We start from the raw sequence: 22329 nt of genomic DNA on the forward strand, positions 1-22329 counted from the left end.
GTCTGTCAAATAAATAAATAAATAAAATCTTTTTTAAAAAATGCTTCCCTTATTACCCTCCCTACATTTCTCCGTCTTGTTACTATATGGTTTCATTCCTTCAAAATCATGCAATAATAAGGTTCAACTATTTCCTTAACAAACAATATACTTATTTAAAATATAAGTAAAATCATTTAAATTTTAAAATGCCAAAGCCCTGCATACCCAGAGATTTTGATTTGGTATTTCTAAGATGGGATTATTATTTTTCTTTTTGCTTTTTGTCTGCTCAAGCAGTTCTTCTTTACATAGGGATTTGAGAACCCATGCTCTACTCCTCATTAGAGCTTCAGTCTGAATTCATAACTAAAAACTCTTTAAAATCCACTTCAGTGCAGTATTACAATATCTTTAGGCTTGTTTTAGAGCATGTTGTAAAATGTTCATCTTCCTGGCTATCTTTTTAGTCTTCACGTTTCACTTAAACCACTGCTTCCTAAGAATGTGGCTTTCAATCCTAATCTATATATTTTAGGATCTCTATATCATTGATGGTATCTCAGAATCTCCTACAGGGCTTTATAAAAATACCAAATTCCTATGTCATTTTATCAAATTCCTGAATCAAAATCTTTGGGTATGGAGCCCAGCAATCTGTTTTCTTTTTATAGCTATACCAGAGATTTGGATGCACCAGTCCAACACTTCCCTTCTAGCAATAGAGTTCACCAGCTTCTCCTTTGGTCTACCACAAGTCTGCCAGACTTAGGTTCTTCTGGGCCCTAGCCATTCAGACTTCTTCCTTCCTGCTCTGACCTATTTATACCTCATCCTTGTGCTCTAGTCTCTTCCACTTAGGTACTCTCCAGGTTCCCAGCCCCATGGATATAATGTAGCTCTGAAGTTCATTCATGAAGGAATGAACAAGATACCTTTGTTTAACTTAAAGTGAGGAATACAGTTTTTTCAACCTTGGGCACTAAAACCTCTGTTAACTGGTTGATTGAAGATTTTCCTATAGAAGAACATCTTTAGTAACATCAACTTTGAAGTACCGTATGCCTTGGAGATGATGAAAAAAACAAAAATTTGAGAGGAAAGTGGACACTGACAAATGATACATGTGGGACATGTTAGTGAGTCACAAAAACATAGCATCTCTGGTAAGGAGCAGCACGAGGCTTGTGTTAATTCTTCTGACTCCTGCATCACTAATCCAACAGCAACAGCACATGAATGGGAGCTATCATTACCCCAAGGGCAGGTCAAGATTTTAAATCATCCTGAACTGAAATGCAACATGTGGCAGTTTAAATCCCTTCTTAATAACTCAAGAGGGAACAGGTAACATATTCAATCCATGGATTGAGACAGTACCTTATTCTCACACAGTGCCAGACATGGAGACAAGAAAGGTCAATGTCATGCTCAGGAAGATGGAAATCCTTGAAGCAAACCAGTGCCTGGACTTAGTCAATAACCAGGCGGAATGTATTAGTCTGTGAGGGTCAGGTGCATTGAGAATGACAGTTTACTCTCTTCTAAGAAATCTGCAACAAAAAATCTTCCAGATTCTTATAAAATGTTTATAAAAGCACATATTTTGCTGACAAATAAGCAAATAGTCTCAATTTCAATATTAAGGGACATTGCTACATTATTCAGGCCTAGAAACTCCTTCCCAGCTGGGATTCTATAACACCAGCTCCTATTAAATATTTGACCAAACACCCAAATTTGAGAAAGGCTCCAAAAAGCCTTTTGCCGTAGTAACTATTCTGGTTCCAATTTCAGATAAATTACCCCCATATATATTTCATTATGAAACTTAGGGTACATCCATGTGATGAAACTACATGCTTCCATCAAAAATAGTACTGTCATTTTTTAAAAGAAATTAGTAGAGAATCACACTGCTAGTTAGAGGCAGAACTAGGCTTTAAATTCAAGTCTATCTGATTTTAAGACCTGTGTTCTTGACTACTCTGCAAATTTGCCTACTTCCAAATGAGTAAGAACTTATAACAACATGGAAAAGACTTATTTAGGTATTTTTTCATATTGGGTATATGTAAATGTGAAATAAGTTTATGATAATGGCCTCATTATCATTAGTCCTTAGGTAAATACAAATGTAAACTACAGTAAGATTCAATTGCACACATTCAATTGCAATTGCAACAAAAGAGACAAAATAGAGTGTTGGTGAGGATGTGGAGCAACTGGACCTTATACGCATTGCTGGTGAGATGAATATTGGAAGATCAAAATTCAACATATCAACTTACAGGATGCAGTTAAAGCTTTGCTTTGAAACAAATTTATAGCTTAAATATGTATATTACAAAAGAAGAAAATGAAAATCAATCAAGCATACATCCCAAGAAATTAGAAAAAAATAGCAAACATAAAGTAGTAAGAAATTGATGAAAAAGATAAAAACATAAACTAAAAATAATCTGTAGTGTTGAGTTTTTTAAGACTAACAAAGTTGATAAATACCTGGCAAGATTAACTTTTTAAAATATTTATTTATTTTATTCAAGAGAGAGAGAGAGTGCAAGCACAGGGAGGAGGGGCAGAGGGAGAGAGAAATTTAAGCAGACTTCACAGTGAGCACAGAGCCTAATAAGAGACTCCGATCCCACAACCCTGAGATCACAAGCTGAGCCAAAACCAAGACTTTTTAGACTTTTAAAATACTCACGAAATATACAAGCTGTTTTTTTTTAATATTTTATTTATTTATTTGACAGACAGAGATCACAAGTAGGTGGAGCGGGAGGCAGAGAGAGAGGAGGAAGCAGGCTCCCTGCTGAGCAGAGAGTCCGAGGCGGGGCTCGATCCCAGGATCCTGGGATCATGACCTGAGCCGAAGGCAGAGGCTTAACCCACTGAGCCACCCAGGCGCCCCCACAAGCTGGTTTTTGAATACACATGAACTGCAAAGTGCCAAGAATAGGGCAAGATAAGAAAATCCTGAGGACAAATCAGTTGGAAAGAATTACTCAGGTGGATGTCATGAGTGACTTTTTTTTGTTTGTTTGTGTTGAAATGTTGGGGTTTTTTTTCCCTTGAATATATTTTGTTATTTATTTATTTTAAGTAAATGTTCGATTTTTTTAAAATTCTTTTCAGTGTGGTTTTTAACACTTTTTAAGTAGGCTTCAACATGGGACTCAAACTCACAACCCAGCAATCAAGAGTCACACACTATACCAACTGAGCCAGTCAGATGACTCATGAGTAATTTTTCTAACACTGTAGTCATTTAAAAAGTGTGAAATTGACATTATGAAAACAAATAGAACAATGATAAAATATGTATACCTGGATGCCTGGGTGGCTTAGTCAGTTAAGCAACTGATTCTTAAATTTTTACTTAGATCATGATCTCAGCATTGTGAGATCAAGTCCCACTTTGGGCTCTGAGCTAGGTATTTATCCTGCTTAAGATTCTCTCTCTTGTACTTCCTCTGCCACTTCTCCCTCTCTAAAATAAAAATATTAATTTGCAATGAAGTCTCAAAACTATGGAAAAATATGTTTTTTTCAACAACAGTATAGAGATCATTGAATATCCACGTGGAAAAAATTTAATTTTATTCCCTTCTCATATTGAACACAAAAAGCCATCCATAAGTAGAGAGTAGATCTAAATATCTAATGAAAAACAACAAAAAAAAACCTTCTAGAAGGTAAAATGAGTATTTTCATGAACTTGGAGTAGAGAAAACATTAACCATAAAGGAAAATATGGGAACATGTAAACATTAAAATTATGAACTTCCGTTCATCAAAAGACATCATTAAAAGAATAAAGGCAATATATATAATCAATAAGAAAATACAAACAATCCAGTTGAAAAATGGGCAAGGCCCTTGTATATAGGTACCTTACAAAAAGGAATATACAATATCCAGAAAATATATGGTAATCACAAAAAAAATCAAAGTAAAATCACAATAAGTTCCACTGCACATCCATTAGAATAGCCAGTAAGATTAAAATGATTAACAATATCCAATATTGTTGAGGTTGTAGTGAAAGGGAAATTCTTACACCCTGCTGATGTGCTATGGTATAACAACTTTGGGAAACATTTTGGTATTATCTACTAATAACAAACATGTGCAATTAAATCTCTGTTGATTCTCCTTCCCTTAAGTGTAAAATGCTGTTACATTAGGAGACAACAAACTGCTTAAAAACTTAGACTCTGGGAGCACCTGAATGGCTCAATCAGTTGAACATCTGGCTCCTGATTTTGGCTCAGGTCATGGTCTTGGGGTCATGAGATCGGGTCCTACATGAGGCTCCATGTTCAATGTGCAGTTGGCTTAAAATTCTCCCTCTCCCTCTTCCTTAGCTGTTCCCCCTGCTCACACTCTCTCTCTAAAGTAAATTTTGTAAAAACTCTTAAAAAATAAAACCATACTCTAGTATCAGACTACTTGATTTTGAACCCTATCTCTGCCAGTTACTAACTTTGCAACCTTCAGCAATTTACTTTTTCTTTCTAGACCTCAAACTCTTCATCCTTAAAATGAGAGTAATTGTTAAGTTATATGATCATTTGGGGGCACTTGGATGGTTCAGTTGGTTGTGTAAGTGTCTGTCTTGATTTCAGCTCAGGTCGTGATCTCAGGGTCTTGAGACCAAGCCCCAAATAAGGCTCCATGCCAGGCATGGAGACTGTTTGAGATTCTCTCTCTGCCATTCCCTCTGCCCCTCTATGCCACAAAAAAAAAAAAAAAAAAAAAAAAAAAAAAAAAACCAAAAACCTATATGATAATTTTAAGGAATAGGTGAATTAATATGTTAAGCACTTAGAATAGTATCTGACTTATTGTAAGCACTGTATAAATATTTGTTCTTATTGTTGTTTTTGGCATTTGAAGAAACTACATACAATAACTCTAGGTTATGTGATTCTCATGAAAATAGGAGACACAAGGAGCCGAGCTCTACTTCTGAGGTCTTGTGCAGTTGGAGGGAGGTGAGATGTCAAAAGTACTCAGTGTAAGGATGCCTGGGTGGCTCAGTGGGTTAAGCATCTGCCTTCAGCTCAGGTCATGATCTCAAGGACCTGGGATCAAGCCCTGCATTGGGTTCCCTGTTCAGCAGGGAGACTGCTTCTTCCTCTCCCTCTGCTGCTCCCCCTACTTGTGGGCTTGCTCACTCTCTCTCTCTCTCTCTGTCAAATAAATAAATAAATAAAATCTTTAAAAATAAATTAAAAACTTAAATTTTTTAAAAAGTACCCAGTGTATAAAAACTATTGATTCTGGGAGAAACACCATGGTGAAGGGTATAGCATACTAACAAGAGACACAGGAGAAATCTCTAGCAGCTACATTTAAGAGGAAAATGTGGGGAGAAGAAAGACATTAAAAAAGTGGAATACAATGTATAAAACTTCTCCATATCCCCATAAGTATAACTAGAAAGAGCTTTAATATTATTTAAAACTTCTAAATCACATTTTATCACTTTTTTTTTTTTGCTTGGATGCTTTGTAAAATCTATGGACAGACAGCAACATGTCTAGCAACTGCCAGCTCCATTTAGGTTAGACCTGTAAAATACTTAGTAGTCTCCAATAAACAGAAACTAATACTATAATTCTGATCACAGTCTATTAAATGTGCTATTTTGACTGCTCCCCATTATATTCTAATTCACTTCTGTATGCTCATCACTTAAACCTCTCTGTAAAGGTAGGTGCTCAATCAAAATTTGTAGAATAGATTATCTGAAAGAACTAGGTAGATGATGGGTAAAGCGATGAGTTCATAAAAGAAAGGATGAATGCTGAGATTGTTCACATCAACTTTATGGGGAAACATCCTATAATGATCAGTCATGGAAGATAAATGTTTGCTTATAGTAGGCCTTGCATTTTTCTACTTTGGAACTATTAGTGTTTGGGCATGCCTCATTGGGTCCTTGTCCTCACTAATAGGCAGTGAAGTAGTTAAAAGCTCAGGTACTAGAGGCAGACTGCTTGCATTCAAATTCTGGTTTATCCAAAGAGGCATGCATGGCAAAGTGAGTGATGTGAAGCCTCAGGGCCCCTGACTTACAACCTCTTCCAAAGTCCTATATCTGTTTTACATATTTGAAAATTTGCATTTCACTTCTGAAAGAGGTTACCACTACTGTAAAACAAAACTCAGGGACTCCACAAAACATGGATCCAAACTTGGCTCTACCACTTACTGGCTATGGGACTTGGGCTTAGCATATTTATCTGCTGTGTGCCTCCATTTCTCCATGTGTAAATGAAATAAAGCTGGCAATCTACACCACAGCATTTTTTTGAAAATCGAGTAAGTATGTGTAAAATGTTCAGCACAGTGTCATGCACATAGTATGTATTCACTGTACTTTGGCTTCTTTAACTCCCTTTTTGGTCATTCCTTACCTTCCTCTTTGGTGAGCCCTGTCAGGTCTAGGTCACCTTCTTGTTTGCAAATATAGCCTGCGGCAGGCTTCTCTTTAATCCTTAATCCCTTCCCTTTGTACCTGTACATTCCCTTCTATGGGCCTCTTCCGTTGTTTTTAATCTGATTTTATCTATTTGTTTTTGGAAACCTACTAAACCTGTTCATTACTTAAAGGACATAGCAATTTCGGTTTCATTTTCTCCCCCTGGAAGCCATCTGCTAGATTAGTTTTCCAAACAACAGCATGGAGAAGAAAATATTATCCTCAAACTTTTGTCATAAATAACATTCTGAAAATTTTCCAACATACCATCTATAGAACTGCCGCAGTTACTTAGATCCTATCTTCTCTCTGAAATTTTGATCTTTTCAGATATATTCAACTCCATGAATACTGACATCTATGAGTCAACTGTTGAACAGACTTAGGACACATGGATTTTTGCAGGTGGACTTGCCTAGTTCCTAAAACCAAGCTAAAACCAAGGTTTGCTTGATACTGTTCACCTCCATCCAGATCTTTAATGCAGTGTGGGTAGCAATTGAAAAAATTATGTTGCAGTGATTTATTGGCTTATTAGCCCTTAAGCCATATCAGTTTCTAGAATAAATATCTATTTCTGATTTAGCCGACAATTGTTTAACCAATATATGCAAGCATTTATATCAGGCTAAAATACCCAGGAGTCCTATAATCAAATATACATGATGGAATGAATGGTTAAAAATATGGTTATTCCTACTAGCCTGTAAAGCATCCTCACTGTGTTCCATTATTCTATGGATATCACTTTCCATGATATCCCTGACCAATATGTGACCATCACTTAAAAAACAATTATTTTTAAACTAATATATATGTAAATATCACCATGCAATGCCTCTCAAAATTATGTTCCATAGGCAATAATTCGTCTTATATGTCAGGAATCTATTGCCTACTGAAGCAACACTGAGGCATCTTGAAGCTCAGCAAAAATTATGTCAAGAATTTAGTACAACATGTCCAGCTGCCTTAACTTCTCTACTCCCCACCTGCCCTTTCCATCTAAACTGTTTGCTATATCATGGGTTTAGGACATGATTTCACCCCCAAGTTTCAAATACACTTATAGCCAATATGGGTTCCAACCTTTTCAACATTTATGGTCCCTTCTCAAACACCAGCTAAATTAGGATTATCAAATAGAACCAAAAACTATGTGTTTGTGTGTGTGTGTGTGTGTGTGTGTTCATGTTATAGCCCCTGAAGTTAAGGACTCAGCAATCACACACATATTTGTGCTACCCAGTTTTATGGTCTTAATTTCCCAGCATTCAGAGCAGCCCATCTTCTGTCATAATTGGTGGTGGCCCCTAGGAGAATCCTAATCACACTAGCAGCCCTGTGAAATTTTCTGAAGAACATCTCCTCTTAAACTTACTCTCAGGGGATCAAGCAAATGTGTCCTAGAGTTGTGAACTGAAATCTACCACAGCTGGGTTCTCTACCTCTAGAGACTAGAGAAGCAAACTGTTCTTAAGGCTACATACAGCAGGCATATGATTGTGAGGGAAAAGAAAACATTTCTGTAAGCTAGGAAAGAACTGCTATGTCTTTTGAGGTCTTGGCTATTCTGAGAAACTCTGGTATATTAAGTAAATGAGGAGGGATAATCTAACTCCTCACCTAGACTTGAACACTATAGCTGAATGTTGACTTTTTCAATGGAAAAACAAACTTTAGCTCAACAAGGAAAGAGCATGAGTGGGAAGGATAAAATGGGTAATTGACCACATACATCCGCTTGGCAACTCTCCCGCTTCCTTGATCTGCATATAAGGAGTATGCTGGCCACCTGGGACAGTACTTCTCTAGGACATCATATTCTGTCTCCTCCACCATGCACCTTCTCCAGCTCCTGTTGAGACCCGGCCCTGGCATCTTGGTCCTTGTTCTCTGTCTACACTTGGGAACCAACAAAGCTCAGGAAGACACGTGAGCCAAGTCTTTTTCCTCCTCACAAAAATTCCTTCAGGGAGGGCTTCTATCCTAGCCTGGAAATCTATCCCTGAAAACTTTTCAACTTCCCAGATCTCTAGTCCCAGGGATGCTTATAAACCCCAGGTCAGGTCCCACTTCTCTCCTCTTAGGAAGTCTTATCAGCTCCCCTCTATTTCCACTGGATGCTTCTGGTTGTCCATGGAAATATGGCACTCAGTGTGCATAAAGGCTTTTATTAACAATCAGTCTTCCTCTGTGGCTCTGATCTACATCCTATCTATAGTCTACACCTTTGTTAGATTTCTGCTCAGTAAACTTTATGTTCTCACAACTTGTCTCCTAGAACAGTAGGTTTAGCAGGTCTGTGATACACAATTTTGGCAGGACTGGTGAAAGGATCAGAAGCCTTGATCATTGATCCTTGACCCCAGAGCCTGAAGTTGAGCTAGCCCAGAAGCTTAGACATTCTTCCTATTCTGAAGCCCAAAGACAAAAGCAAGGACACACCCACCCACGACCCACAGTAGGCCCTAGGAGCACAGATTCAGTAGTCAAATCACTGAGGGTACATTTTTGAAGGAAGCAGGGAAATCAGGCAAATGAAGTAGGAAATGCAGCCAGGGTCTAGGAGAAGCAGGGCCACTCAGCAAATCTAGAGGGTTTTCTTCACAGGAATATGGTTTTGAGTGCTGGGTTTTTGAATTGTGATTCTGATGATACATTCTGTGGCATGACCAGATATACTGTCCTGAAGTAAACCATTCAGAGTTTTAACAAGTTGCTAGTGGAGGCCATTGTCCTAAGAAACACTGAGTAGGGGCAGGTTCAGATACAGATGTCACCCCATGTAGCCCTGAGATGGGACAGCAAAACACTGAAATAAGCTATACTAATTAGAGTGATCAGCCATCCCCATTTGTCCAGGAATTTCTCGGAGTTAGCACTGAAAGACCCTCATCCCAGGAAGTTCCTCACTACCAGGCAAGCTGATCTGATCACTCACTCTGACTAAGATGGTCATTTTATCAATCCCAAATTCATTTACAGATGAGAGAAATTTTGGAGACACTTAATTCTTCACACCCTTTTCTGTGCACTTAGCACTAGAGCAACTGGTAGAAGAAATGGAATATCTCCAAAATCTGAGATGCTTTACTCTAGGAAAAGGGGACCCTGAAGCATTGTAGCAAAAAAACCTGAATTTCCTCCTGTCCCACCCAAAACCTAAAGAGCTCAACCAAGAGTTTCTAGGAGAGAGAAAGTAAGTCTCCTAGTCCAGAACCCAGACATCCCTGATGGAAAAATCCTTGACTTCCCTCGGCCTCCATTTTCTTTTCCCATCAGATTGTGGTATGTGGCTTGAAAGTAGGGTATCATCTAAAGTTCCCAAATATGGCCATGTGTCCAAATTCACTGCAGACCTAAAGAAAAACAAATTCCTAGGCCCAGGAACTAAAGAAGGAGGATCTCAAGGATGACTCTAAAAATTCTTCCAGTGCATTAAGATGTTTATGGTTTAGTATGATTCTGTTGATATGGAATATTCTACTAACGATAGCTTGAGCCCTCCCACATAGTGGACAATCAACAGAACCTGGAGGATTTTACTAAGAAATTACATGTAATATTGTACTTTTATTCTCTTTGAACTTATTTTTTGTCAGTGGAAAGAACAACGATGCTCAGTTTTAAATAAAGCATCAAAGTTGCTTTATTAAACAAAAGGGAGTCTGTAGAAAACAACCAAACCAAACAAGGATCAAAGATTCCCAAGGGTTGTGATGCTCAGCAAATGATTCATATGCCATCATCCCCTTCCCTTGCACCTTCCCTGTTCCTTCCCTCTGTTCTGCTCATTGTGCCCCTCTCTCGTGGACAGATCTCTGATTTCTGCCCTGCTTCTCTCTTCCCAAAACTAGTCGAGAAGTGATAAAAATGCAATTGGACATGCCCTCAAATGCAAAAGAAAATGAAGAAGTCACTATGAAATTTAAAGTTGCAACAGAATTAAGAGAATGTATGGTGGTAAGTAGAGACCTGGGGAAGTAAACTCATAAAACTCTGACTCCTTAGGTATGAGTACAATTAGATTAATCTCTCACTTTACCATTGCATATTATACCTAATAAAATGCTGAATAGCAATCCTCATGCTCCCAATTCTCATATGTGTTATGCTACTTGAGCCTCAGAACAATCATCAGACCTTGGGGCAGATTACTATTCTCATTTTACAGATGAAGGAACCAGATGCAGACAGGTGTAGTAAGAATGAGAAGGAAAGAAGGAATGAGTAGTGAGAAAAGCACAGCTAAATGGAAGAAGAGAGGAAAAGTGTAAGGGCTGGGGGAGAAGAGGTAAGAGCTCCTCTAAGGTCCTAGACATGATTATTTGAGACGAGGGGTGGGATAGGGGGTTCTTACAAGAAAAACTGCAACCTCATCCAGTGGATTGAGGCAGGTGAACAGAAGAGCTATGTTGCAGAGAACACACAGGGTCTGATTCCCTCCTCTGCAGTAAGCTCTAAGAAGAAGCTGTGTTCATTGCCCCTCCCTCTGCCCTTTTGCTCTACCATTGGAAGTTCACTCTTGTTCCAGCCTCCTCTCCCCAACAAAGAACCCACACTCTCCGCCCTATTTCCTCCAGTTGTGGGAGGGAGTTCCAATCCCTTCACTAGATCAGAGTGATCACTGTGCATTATCGCTCCTGTTTGGCTGCTCTGGGCCATCAGGAAAAGGGGTCTGTGCAGCTTTAACCCACAGAGGCTTTTCCCCAGGAGAGTGTGTCTTCTCCTCCCTGCTGGCAGACTTCTCACATGTTGTCACACACAAACAATCTGCCCCTTGATAGCTACCACTGTTCTAGGCCCCACTGACTCCTCCCAGAAGGGCACTCTCTCAGGCAGCACAAGCATTTTCCTATGACAGAAGTTTCCTAACTCAAATTATTTTTATGTATGATGATTAAATCAGAAACAAAATTGGGAGCATGAACACTGTTATTCATTAGAATACATTCTAGAAATGGCCCCATACCTGTAAGAGAAAGACTTCTGATCACTGAGCAAAGAACAACACAACTGCTTTGTCAAATTTGTCTGTTTACAGTTCAAGAATATGAACCTTGTACGTTAATAGCAGGTAGGAGGGAAACCACATCATAATTTTTCAATTTTGTTTTAGCATAACCACAGATGATAAAAGGAATGAGAATGTGTGCATAAAAGTCTTATGATAATGGTAGTTTCTGTTGATGATAGATAATGAAGTCTGTTTCTACCCCTGAGAAATTGTTTAATCACATGTGAAATACTTTTGTGCTACTGTAACTTTAAGGACTATGTTTTAAGGACAATGCTAATACAATAAAATAAGGCAATATTTTTAAAACCTACCCAAGTACAAGGAATCTCATAAAATAAACAATATTGTAAGTTAGAAAGAATTTATGGGGAATTTTCTTAGTTCTGACCAACCAATTTTTATTTGTAGCTTCTAATATTAAAAATATGTATGGTTACAAAAACATCATATTTTTAAATTTTTACGAATATATTATTTTTATATGTGTAAAGATCCTAGTATCTAATCTCAATTTTCTAACAATTATAATACTTTTGCAAATAAATTTATTTTTGATCAAGTGAAGTATTAGAATCACAGATTTAGATGAAGTCCCAAAAGTTCATTTTCACTTTTGTTTCCTTTGCCTTTGGAGACATATCTTGAAAGAAGTTGCTGTGGCTGATATCGAAAAGATTACTGCCTATGTTCTCCTCTAGGATTCTGATGGATTCTTATCTCACATTGAGGTCTTTTATCCATTTTGAGTTTATCTTTGTGTACAGTGTAAGAGAATGGTCGAGTTTCATTCTTCTACATATAGCTGTCCAGTTTTCCCAGCACCATTTATTGAAGAGATGGTCTTTTTTACACTGTATATTTTTTCCTGTTTTGTCGAAGATTATTTGACCATAGAGTTGAGGGTCCATAGGAGTATGGACGAATACCCAACTTTTGTAGCAACATGGACGGGACAGGAAGAGATTATGCTGAGTGAAATAAGTCAAGCAGAGAGAGTCAATTATGATATGGTTTCACTTATTTGTGGAGCAAAACAAATAGCATGGAGGACATGGGGAGATAGAGAGAAGGAAGGTGAACCATGAGAGACTATGGACTCTGAAAAAAAATCTGAGGGTTTTGAAGGGGTGGGGGTAAAAGGTCGGGGTACCAGGTGGTGGGTATTATAGAGGGCATGGATTGCATGGAGCACTGGGTGTGGTGCAAAAATAATGAATACTGTTATGCTGAAAATAAATAAAAAATAAATTTTTAAAAAAAGAATCACAGATTTAAAATTAAAATCAATTAGGCACACCTGGGTGGTTCAGTTGGTTAAGCATCTGCCTTTGGCTCAGGCCATTATCTTGGGGTCCTGGGATCAAGCCCTGGGTCAGGCTCCCTGCTCAGCAGGAAGTCTGCCTCTCTCTCTCCCTTTGCCCCTCTCCTTGCACCTGCACACAATCTCTCTCTCTCTCTCTCTCTCTCTCAAATAAATAAATAAAATCTTTTTAAAAAATTTTGTATTTGTGGGGTGCCTGGGTGGCTCAGTGGGTTAAGCCTCTGCCTTCAGCTCAGGTCATGATCCCAGGGTCCTGGGATAGAGCCCTGCATTGGGCTCTCTGTTCAGCAGGAAGCCTGCTTCCTCCTCTCTCTCCACCTGCCTCTCTGCCTACTTATGATCTCTGCCTGTCAAATAAAATCTTAAAAAAAAAATTATTTTGTATTTGTAATTGAAAGAGAACTTGTGACAAACCACAAGGCTTAAACATTTGTGGTATGGACCATTTTGCTGGTCTCATGAAGTCTAGGGAACTCTCATCAGAAAATTGCTTTTAAAAGTGTTCCCAAAAATGCATTAGATTACAACAAAAACTACCATATGGAAAAACAGTGATAGCATTATCATGCCCAGCATAGAGCCTACTTAAAAATTTAAAAAAAAAAACCTTTTGAAACAGTACTATTTATATTTCTTTATCAACATATTAGCCAAGAAGTCAATACATTTAAAATATAGACAAGTTAAATTTTATTTTGTAAAAACTATATGGGACGGCTCTTGTTGCTCAGCTTGAATAAGTAGCTTCAGCTGTGCACTGGCTTTTTACAAGAAGTGGATTCCAATAGATTGGGATTTTTGTTTGAATATTCGAGTGTTGAAAACTCTTGTTTATTAAGATAAACTGTTGTAAATGCCATAAAAAGGTAAACCAGGCAAGAGTAGGTTTCTTGAAAGAAATACCAGGATCTTCAAAGTATTCTGAGTAAAATTCCAATGGTGAGAACACTTGAATTAGCTGTTTGGAGCTGATGGACTATTCGGTACATGGTTTCCAGTTACCTGGGCAAGCTTCAGGAGACAGGCAGATGGCCCCAGCCAGGACCATGCAACCCTGTGTTCAAGGTAGTGATGACTGCAGGCAATATTTTGAGATATATAAACATGTAAATTAATACTAACATACCTATGTTTCTCTTCATGATAAAATCATACACACTGCTAATGCCACTGAGGATCATTGCTAAAATAACAGAAGGAATACTCAATTTCAGTGAGATGTTGATAAAATAAAGATGAAATTTCTTTCCATCTGAGTTCACTGGACCCGCTGGGTCTCTGAACTCTAGGATAACACCCCGTGCTGAACACTAACCAGACAAAAGCTTCCTGATGCTGCTGAAACTTATGTATCTCAAGTTGTAAAGCCCTCTCAAATTAAAAAAGGAAATTTACCATCAAGATTTCATTTGTTTATCTTACAGCCAAGTTTGGTAAGTAACTGTTTTCTTCTCACAACCAAGAAAAGAAAGACAGAGAGATGTCACTGCAATCTTCAAAAGTCACAGTTTGAGAGGAACATGGTTCTGGCAACAAGACCTGGTTTTGGCCTCCACACCCAAGAGCTAAGCTGTGGTCACAAACCAGTTCCTGAAAGCCCTAGTTGGGAAACCAAAGCAAACTTGCTCTTTAGATGAAGGCTGCCCCAGAATGAGTTCTGCTTGCCCTGTCAACTCACTAATTCTTCCTTTCAGAGCACAGACCCACAGTGGTGCTAAAGCAGGAATTTGAAGATATGTTGACAGAAAACCTTCTGACTTAAACTTTAGTTCCCAAAATGATACTATAAAAGTGGACTCCACAGTGCCTCTGATCTACATCCATCCCTGCTATTTGCACACAAATGATGTTGTCCTCATCTTTCTTTGTGCTCTCTTGCCTTTCTCTCCCTTTTTTCTGCTCCCCAGACTAACACAGGGTCCTCTCTGCCCACTTCTTCCTCCACAGATTAAAACTTACCTCCAAGGCAGCCGCCCAATGGATGGTCCTTTTAACTATATTTACACTGCTTGTCTCTGTGAGGATTATCCAAGAACTTTCTACTGGGACTTTACGGTCAATAGTAAGTATAGGGGCCATCCAAGGAAAGAACTATCCACTAGGGCAAGGGAAACCGTAAAGAGAAATGTGACTTCGGATGTGGGGCAGAATGTCAGGACAGAAGGGAGAGAAAGGAGGGAAGAAGAGGAGACAGGGGATGGGGACTATGCCCATGTCTGAAAGTTGAGGGGTTGTATGAGAAAAGCCCAAGGGAGATACACTTGCAAATGATTTAGGGAAACTGGGCCCTAGTAGGGAGGTGCCTAAAACTAGTAGAAAACCCAGGAAATGGGGTTAGAGTGTTATCAGAGAAGATCTTTGTCCTTTTCTCTTTCAGGAACTATGGCAATAGCAACAGTGGTCCACATTATTGAACAAGAAGGTATCTGCCCTAATATATCAGTGGTGCCCAATGAAAATAAATATTATTATACCATTAGGAAAATACAGACAGTCTGATCATGCTGGAAGCCCTTGTCTAACTGCCCCCCAGGGTGATTCCTTTAAGAAAAATTGGCTGGAGTATCTGTTGTGGTCTATAAAATAAACTTCTCACAAACTTCTCTGTGTTCTGTTGTGTCTTCCCTTCCAAATCTATCCCAGAGGAGCCTCAGAGCACCCAGAATTTCTAGAACTTTGTTCTCTCAAAAAAATGTTACTGAGGAGTTTATGGGTTCTCATTGTCCATTGGTAGGAAGAATGAGAGATGAAGACATAGAGATGACTCACAGAATCTGAAATTCTCTGGACTCCTAAATATTATGCCCCTTCCCTGTACCCATGCCCTGTGTTTCCTTACTGTAAGGAAAAACTCAGAAAGCTAGGTAATGTCAGGTGTTAGTGGAAAATGAAGGGCTATGGGAGCAATTAAGCACTGCTGGTGGCCTTTTTTGGAGAGCCATCTGACATTACATAATCATATTGATTCTGCAGATACCATATGACCCATCACCTCTACAACTAGAAATGATGGTAAGAGACCCTGGGCTCCTAGGCCAATATATTCTAGCTATCAAAGAGAAAGCACCACTGAATAACCATTGTTCTAAAGTATATGCCACATCTTGAACAACATCACCATAACCCTAAATGGTGTGATCTCCGAGCTATCTCTTTAGCTGCTCATTTATGAGATTTTCCCCCACATGTTGTAGGTTACCAGTAGTTTCCTGATGATGCCATTAATGGCAAGCTGGTAGATTCTTTGATCATGTGCCCATTGCAACTCTTTCATTAAAAAAAAAAAAAAAAGATTCCCGTAATCTGAAGAGATATTAGATGAGATTCCATGTCTAGAAATCAGATACACTTTAAGCCGTCAGATGGCAGTGCTGGCCAAAACACTTGCAGACAAGAAGGATACATCCATATCTAGAATATATATCAGCCTCAGTAGAGATGAACTATTGCCCCCTCAAGAGACAAAGGGTCCAATGAACCAATGTATTCTCCAAATGGTCTTCCCACTGTTGAGGTCTCAGCATTTGTCTCTGGGCTGAAAGGCTGGCAGCCACAACATCTAAATCACTTATGGTGAGAGGCACATGCACAATGTCGATGATCATTGCCTCACTGGCCATCACACAAGCAGTGAAGTAGCTAAGAACAGAAGCTGCCTTATAACCATTAAACCAGTAATCCTACCCAAATAATTAATTGTTTAAAGTCTCCTCTGTGTCATATTCTTTCTTATGAGCATTAACATGAGACACAAAAAACCACATACTTTGTAACTTATATCCCTTGGTTCATCCAGATAGCCAACTCATTCATGAACCACACCTGGGTGTTTTATCTCTAAAACCCAGTTATAAGAACTCCTCCACCCATGAAGCTGCAGGCCAATCTTAAGGAAGAGTGTTAGTGCAGTGGGAGTAGCTGACATGAGATAGGAACCACAATTTTTCTGTAACTTAAGACCTCTGGACCAACTTGGATCCAATTGCAACTATGCTATTTCCATTGTATGATGAATTGCTGCTGTACCCACCCAAATTTATAATTTGTGGATCAGCCAATACCTAAGTCATCATGGGAAACTCTGGTCCCATAGTTACTTGGTGTTTTATGGTCAAGTTTTAGGTCTTTATAGTACCCATGTGCTCCTTGAAAAAAAAAAAAAAAGGTTCTATGCTACAAATGATATGGCTGTACTTCAGAATCCTATTGGTCTACTCTGAAACTCTCCTCCTAGGTCTCACCAGAGACTATAGTCAGTGTCTTTAATCTACCATAGGAAAGATGAAACACATAGCATATAGGATATGCCAAGTAATACGGCCAAAATAAAGGGGACTTGGTTTGTTCAGACTGCCATAACAAAATGCCATAGTCTGGGTGGCTCAAACAACAGAAATTTGTTTTTCTCACAGATCTGGAGGCAAGAGGGCTAAGATCAAGGTGTCAGCATGGGTTCTTGTGAGGGCCCTCTCCCTGGCTTGCAGATAGGTACCTTCTCACTGTGTTCTCAGGTGGTGAAGAAAGAGGTCTGATGTCTTTCTCTTCTTATAAAGGCATAGTTCTGTCTTAACAGGACTCCATATTTATGACTTCATTTAACCTGAATCACCTCCTTAAAGGCTCTATCTCCAATACAGTCATGAGCAGAAGGGTGAGGAGGGTTACGGCATCAACGTATGAATCTTGGAAGGGACACAATTCAGTCACAGTAAATAAACTTTTTTCTCATGCCAAAGTTTGAGCCTGCTACAAAAACCCTTTTTTGCTCTGATACCACTCAAAACTGGTGTCTTTTTGAGTCACCTAATAATGTGACTGAATGTGTCATTCACAGGTGTAAATACTGCCTCCAAAAATCTAAGGTCTTCCAAGTATTATGCTTCTTTTATAGTGGTATTTTATTCAAGGTGCAAAAACTATCTGGAAAAAAATATTCTAGGGGCACCTGGGTGGCTCAGTCAGTTAAGCATTCAACTCTTGATTTCAGCTCAGGTCATGATCTCAGGGTCATGAGATCAAGTCCTGCACTGGGCCTGCTTGGGATTCTCTCTCTCCCTCTTTGGAAAAAAAAAATTCTAGCATGCCCCAGACCACTGAACCCCTAAAAACTTCACTGGTGGGGTAGTCACCTAAATATGTGCATTGTTTAGGTATCTTACTAGAATTTTGACAGCACCTGCTACTTCTTGCTCAGCAGATCCAATTAATACAATATCATCAAGATGTGGACCTGTAGTCTGTTCAATGTCAGGATGATCAAGGTACCCATATTATAACAGGCATTAGGAAAACTAATATAGTATGATGGCAAAACCATGAATATGTATGACTGACTGCCCAACCAGGCAAATATAAACTGCTCTTGATCTTTTTATTTGATGAGAAAAAAAGGAGCACTAATCATATCAGTAGCCACATAAAAAGTGCCAGAGACTATACTTATATTTCTAGTGAACATATCACATCTGACATGGAAGAGGTCAAGAGAATTTTTTGTGTATCAGTTCATTTTGCTTGTTTACAGTAGCCAACCATGGCCCATTTTCATACATTTGACTTTGCATGAGCCAGACTACTGAAGTAATAGAGGTATAATTCTGATCACCACCCACCATCTTTTAATTTTTTTAGGGTGGCACTTTCCTCTACCATCCCACTAGAATGAATTGTGACTTAACTTTCTTAGCTTGGGGATGAAATTTCACCAGATCCCGCTTAACTGTTCCAATCACAACAGTGCTTACTTCACAGGTCAGGGAACCTATGTAAAGGTTCTGCAACAGTTTATTATATTCATCAAATTATACATTTAGGGACCAGAAAAGTGACCACAGCATAAGAAAAAAATGTACTCACTGTGAGATGAACTTTGACCAGGACCTTACTTATCTCCTGACTTCCATAGGTCTCATTATACCATGGAGGCATGATAGCATTTTGGTGTTACTCTCAGCTTAGAACCAGCATCCAACATCCTCAAAAGAGTGGTAGTTCCTCATTCTCCAGATGTAATTATTCTGGTGAATGACCAGAAGTTTCTTTGAAGAAAGACTGAGGTAATATATACTACAAACACATGTTGTGGTGTTGCAGGTCACTTCCTCAAGGGGACCCAGTCTCTCTATGAATCAGTAGGCTCTGAGAGCTCATTCTTGTCTGGAAACTAGGAGAAGGATAATGATTTGCCATTATGTTTGCCAACATCAGCCTTCTGCTTATTCAGTTGAACTTTTTGTATATATAAGTTAAACAATCCCCTGTTGTCTTTCCACACATCCTTCTTCTATAAACATCATGGCCTATCAGCCATCACCAAATATACCTGTTGGTGAAAGTTCCCATTATAATTTTGGCCTTGCTGCCAGTTATTTTAAGTATGACACCCTTGCCTCCAACAGTGAAGTGCCAATTCCAGGCCTCTGCTAGTTCAGAATCTTATAAATCCCACTGATACAGAGAAATGTAGATCTATAGCAGCATTTTCTACTCTACCCCAACCTAGAGAGGACTCTCACCAATGAACTTGTTAAAAATTCCAGTGCCCCACCTTCCCACTAGCATTCCTTACTGCTTTACCAATGGGTATGTCTTTGGGGATTTCTCAAGTAGTAAAGTCAGCTAATTGATTCTATGGCCTTGAATAATAACTCCACTCTGGCATGCTCTCTTCCATTAGTCTATTGAATTCCTAAATACTATGACCAGAGTTTGAGCATAACCACATTATTTTCCTCAGGTCACCACAATTCCAAACTCTAAGGGGCCACCCCAGCAGAATATCAGATTTATTCCAGATATTCTTTGCCAGGTACTTAAATTCTGAGTCTTGGCATAGAGCCTCTCAGTAAGCACCTTCCAAAATTCCAAATCCCAATGATCCCTACCCCTAACATTCATCCTTTTGTGTAATTCCTTTCCTTTGAGAGCAAGCAGGAGTCATGACTTCCTTCTACTCAGTGGAAAATAGCAAAGTTGATGAGATGTCACTTATCTAGTCAAGCCTTGGGAATCAACAAAAGCTTAACAGGAGACAAAACAGTGAGAGCAACCTGCAGGTTGGTGCTATTGCAGCTCTGGAAAATACCTGGTCTCACCCAGCTCAAGCCCCAGGCAGCTCCAGACTGGCCCACTAACAATAGGAGGACTAAACAGGCAAAGAAATCCATTGCAGACAACTGGTCTATAGGCAAAAGTGGCTCAGCCACAATGAGAGTGGGTGCATACACTTGTAGGTGCACCCTACAAATGAGAATAGGGTGCATACAATACACAGGAAAGAAGCTGAAGAGCCAGATTCTGGTAAACAGGGGACATTGCACCACAGGGCACTACAGGACCTCTTTTTCATAAAGCCACTACTTTCAAGAGCAGGAAAGATAGCTGACTTTATTAACACATAGAAACACACACAGAGTATTAGACAAAATGAGGAGACAGAGGAGCATGTCCCAAATGAAAGAATGGGACAAAAACACAACAAGGGAGCTCAACAAAATGGAGATAAGTAATATGCCAGAGAGAGAATTTAAAGTAATGGTCATAGGGGTCCTGGGTGGCACAGTTGGTTAAGCATCTGACTCTTGGTTTCTGCTCAGGCCGTGATCTCGGGGTCATGGAACATCAGGCTCCACACTGAGCTCAGAGTCTGCTTAAGACTCTCTCTCCTTCTCCCTTTGCCCCCCTCCCTGCAATAAATAAATAAACCTTTAAAAAAAAATAAAATAAAGTGGGCACCTGGGTGGCTCAGTGGGTTAAAGCCTCTGCTTTCAGCTCGGGTCATGATCCAAGGGTCCTGGGATCGAGCCTGCATCAGGCTCTCTGCTCAACAGGGAGCCTGCTTCCTCCTCTCTCTCTGCCTGCCTCTCTGCCTACTTGTGATCTCTGTCTGTCAAATAAATAAATAAAATCTTTGAAAAAAATAAAATAAAATAAAGGTCATGAACACACTCACTGGACTCAAGAAAAGAGTGGAGGACCTCAGTAAGACCCTTAACAAAGAGATAGAAAACATAAAAAAGAACCAATCAGAAACAAAGAACACAATAACTGAAATTAAAAATACATCAGATGGAAAAAATAGGCTAAAGGAAGCAGAAGAACCAATCAGTAGTGGAGGATAGAGTAATGGAAACCAACCAAGCTGAACAGCAGAAAAAGAATAATAAAAAAAAAATAGATTAAGAGAACTCAACAACATCATCAATATCAACTTTCAAGTTATAGGGATCTTGGGAGGAAAAGAGAGAGTAAAGAGAGTAGGAAATTTATTTGAAGAAATGATAGCTGAAAGCTTCCAGGATCTGAGTACAGAAACAGAAATCCAGATCCAAGAGGCACAGAGAGCCCCCAGCAAAATCAAACAAATGAGGTCAACACCAAGACACAGTAATTAAAATGACAGAAAGTAGTGATAAACAGAGAAGTGTCAAACCACCAAGAGGGAACACACACACACACACACACACACACACATAGTTATATATAAGGGAAACCCCATAAGGCTATCAGCTGAATTTTCAGCAGACACTTTGCAGACTAGAAGAGAGTGGCATGATATATTCAAAACACTAAAAGGAAAAGATGCAGCCAAAAGTACTCTATCCAGCAAGGCTATCATTCAGAATAAATAAGAGATAAGAGTTTCCCAGAAAAACAAAAGTTGAAGGAATTCATGACCACTAAACCAGCCCTACAAGAAATGTTAAAGGGGACTCTTTAAGTGGAAAGGAAAGACCATAAGCAGCAGTAAGAAAAATGTGATAAAATTAAGTATATGTATAAAAATCGGGAATCACAAAATAAAAGGATCTAAAGCATAACACCATATAACTAAAATGTGAAGGAGGGATTAATGAGGAATAAAACTTTAGTGATTTTAGCATGGGTTCAAATTTAAGTGACCATCAGCTTAGTATAGACTGCTATGTGCATAATATGTTATATATAAACCTAAAGGTAACCACAAATCAAAAAATACATATATATGCAAAAAATAAAGAGAAAGGAATCCAAGTATATCATTAAAGAAAGCTAGCAAACCATGAGAGAAGACAGCAAGAGAAGAAAAGAACAGAAAACTACAAAAACAAACATAAAACAAGTAACAAAATGGCAATGAGTACATACCTATCAATAATTACTTTTAATGTAAATGGACTAATCACCTCAATCAAAAGATATAGGGAGATGCAATGGCTAAAAAGGCATGACTCTTCTATATGCTGCCTGCAAGAGTCTTATTTCAGAGCTATAGACACATCCACATTGGAAGTGAATGGATAGAAAAGCATTTATCACGCAAATGGAAGTTAAAAGAGAGCTAGGATAGCAACACTTGGACAAAAATAAACCTTCAAAGAAAGACTGAGACAAGAGACAAAGAAGGACACTACATAATCATAAACGGAACAATCCAGCGAGAAGATACAATTGTAAATATTTATGCGCCCAACATGAGAATACCCAACTACATAAAGTAGGTAATAACATAAAGGAAGTAATCAATAGCAA

The 22329-nt window shown here is 38.8% G+C and overlaps 1 protein-coding gene across 1 annotated transcript; it reads left to right on the forward strand.

Moving 5' to 3' along the window:
• The first annotated feature begins 8257 nt into the window (after positions 1–8257).
• Positions 8258–15422, forward strand: LOC101679087 (prolactin induced protein). The gene is made up of 4 exons (XM_004781414.2): positions 8258–8410; positions 10336–10441; positions 14767–14881; positions 15197–15422. The coding sequence occupies exons 1-4, from the start codon at positions 8316–8318 to the stop codon at positions 15316–15318; spliced, it is 438 nt and encodes a 145-aa protein (XP_004781471.1). The 5' UTR covers positions 8258–8315; the 3' UTR covers positions 15319–15422.
• The last annotated feature ends 6907 nt before the right edge of the window (positions 15423–22329 follow it).

This window comes from Mustela putorius, unplaced genomic scaffold, assembly GCF_011764305.1.
Source record: "Mustela putorius furo isolate JIRA1106 unplaced genomic scaffold, ASM1176430v1.1 tig00003845_pilon_pilon_pilon, whole genome shotgun sequence".
In the NCBI taxonomy this organism is placed as follows: Eukaryota; Metazoa; Chordata; class Mammalia; order Carnivora; family Mustelidae; genus Mustela; species Mustela putorius.

Excerpts from the sequence above, each read along its gene's own strand:
- LOC101679087 (XM_004781414.2), top strand. The coding sequence starts at position 8,316 with ATGCACCTTCTCCAGCTCCTGTTGAGACCCGGCCCTGGCATCTTGGTC. Across the intron at positions 8,411-10,335 it reads AACAAAGCTCAGGAAGACAC|TCGAGAAGTGATAAAAATGC; the intron begins GTGAGCCAAGTC and ends TCCCAAAACTAG. Across the intron at positions 10,442-14,766 it reads AATTAAGAGAATGTATGGTG|ATTAAAACTTACCTCCAAGG; the intron begins GTAAGTAGAGAC and ends CTTCCTCCACAG.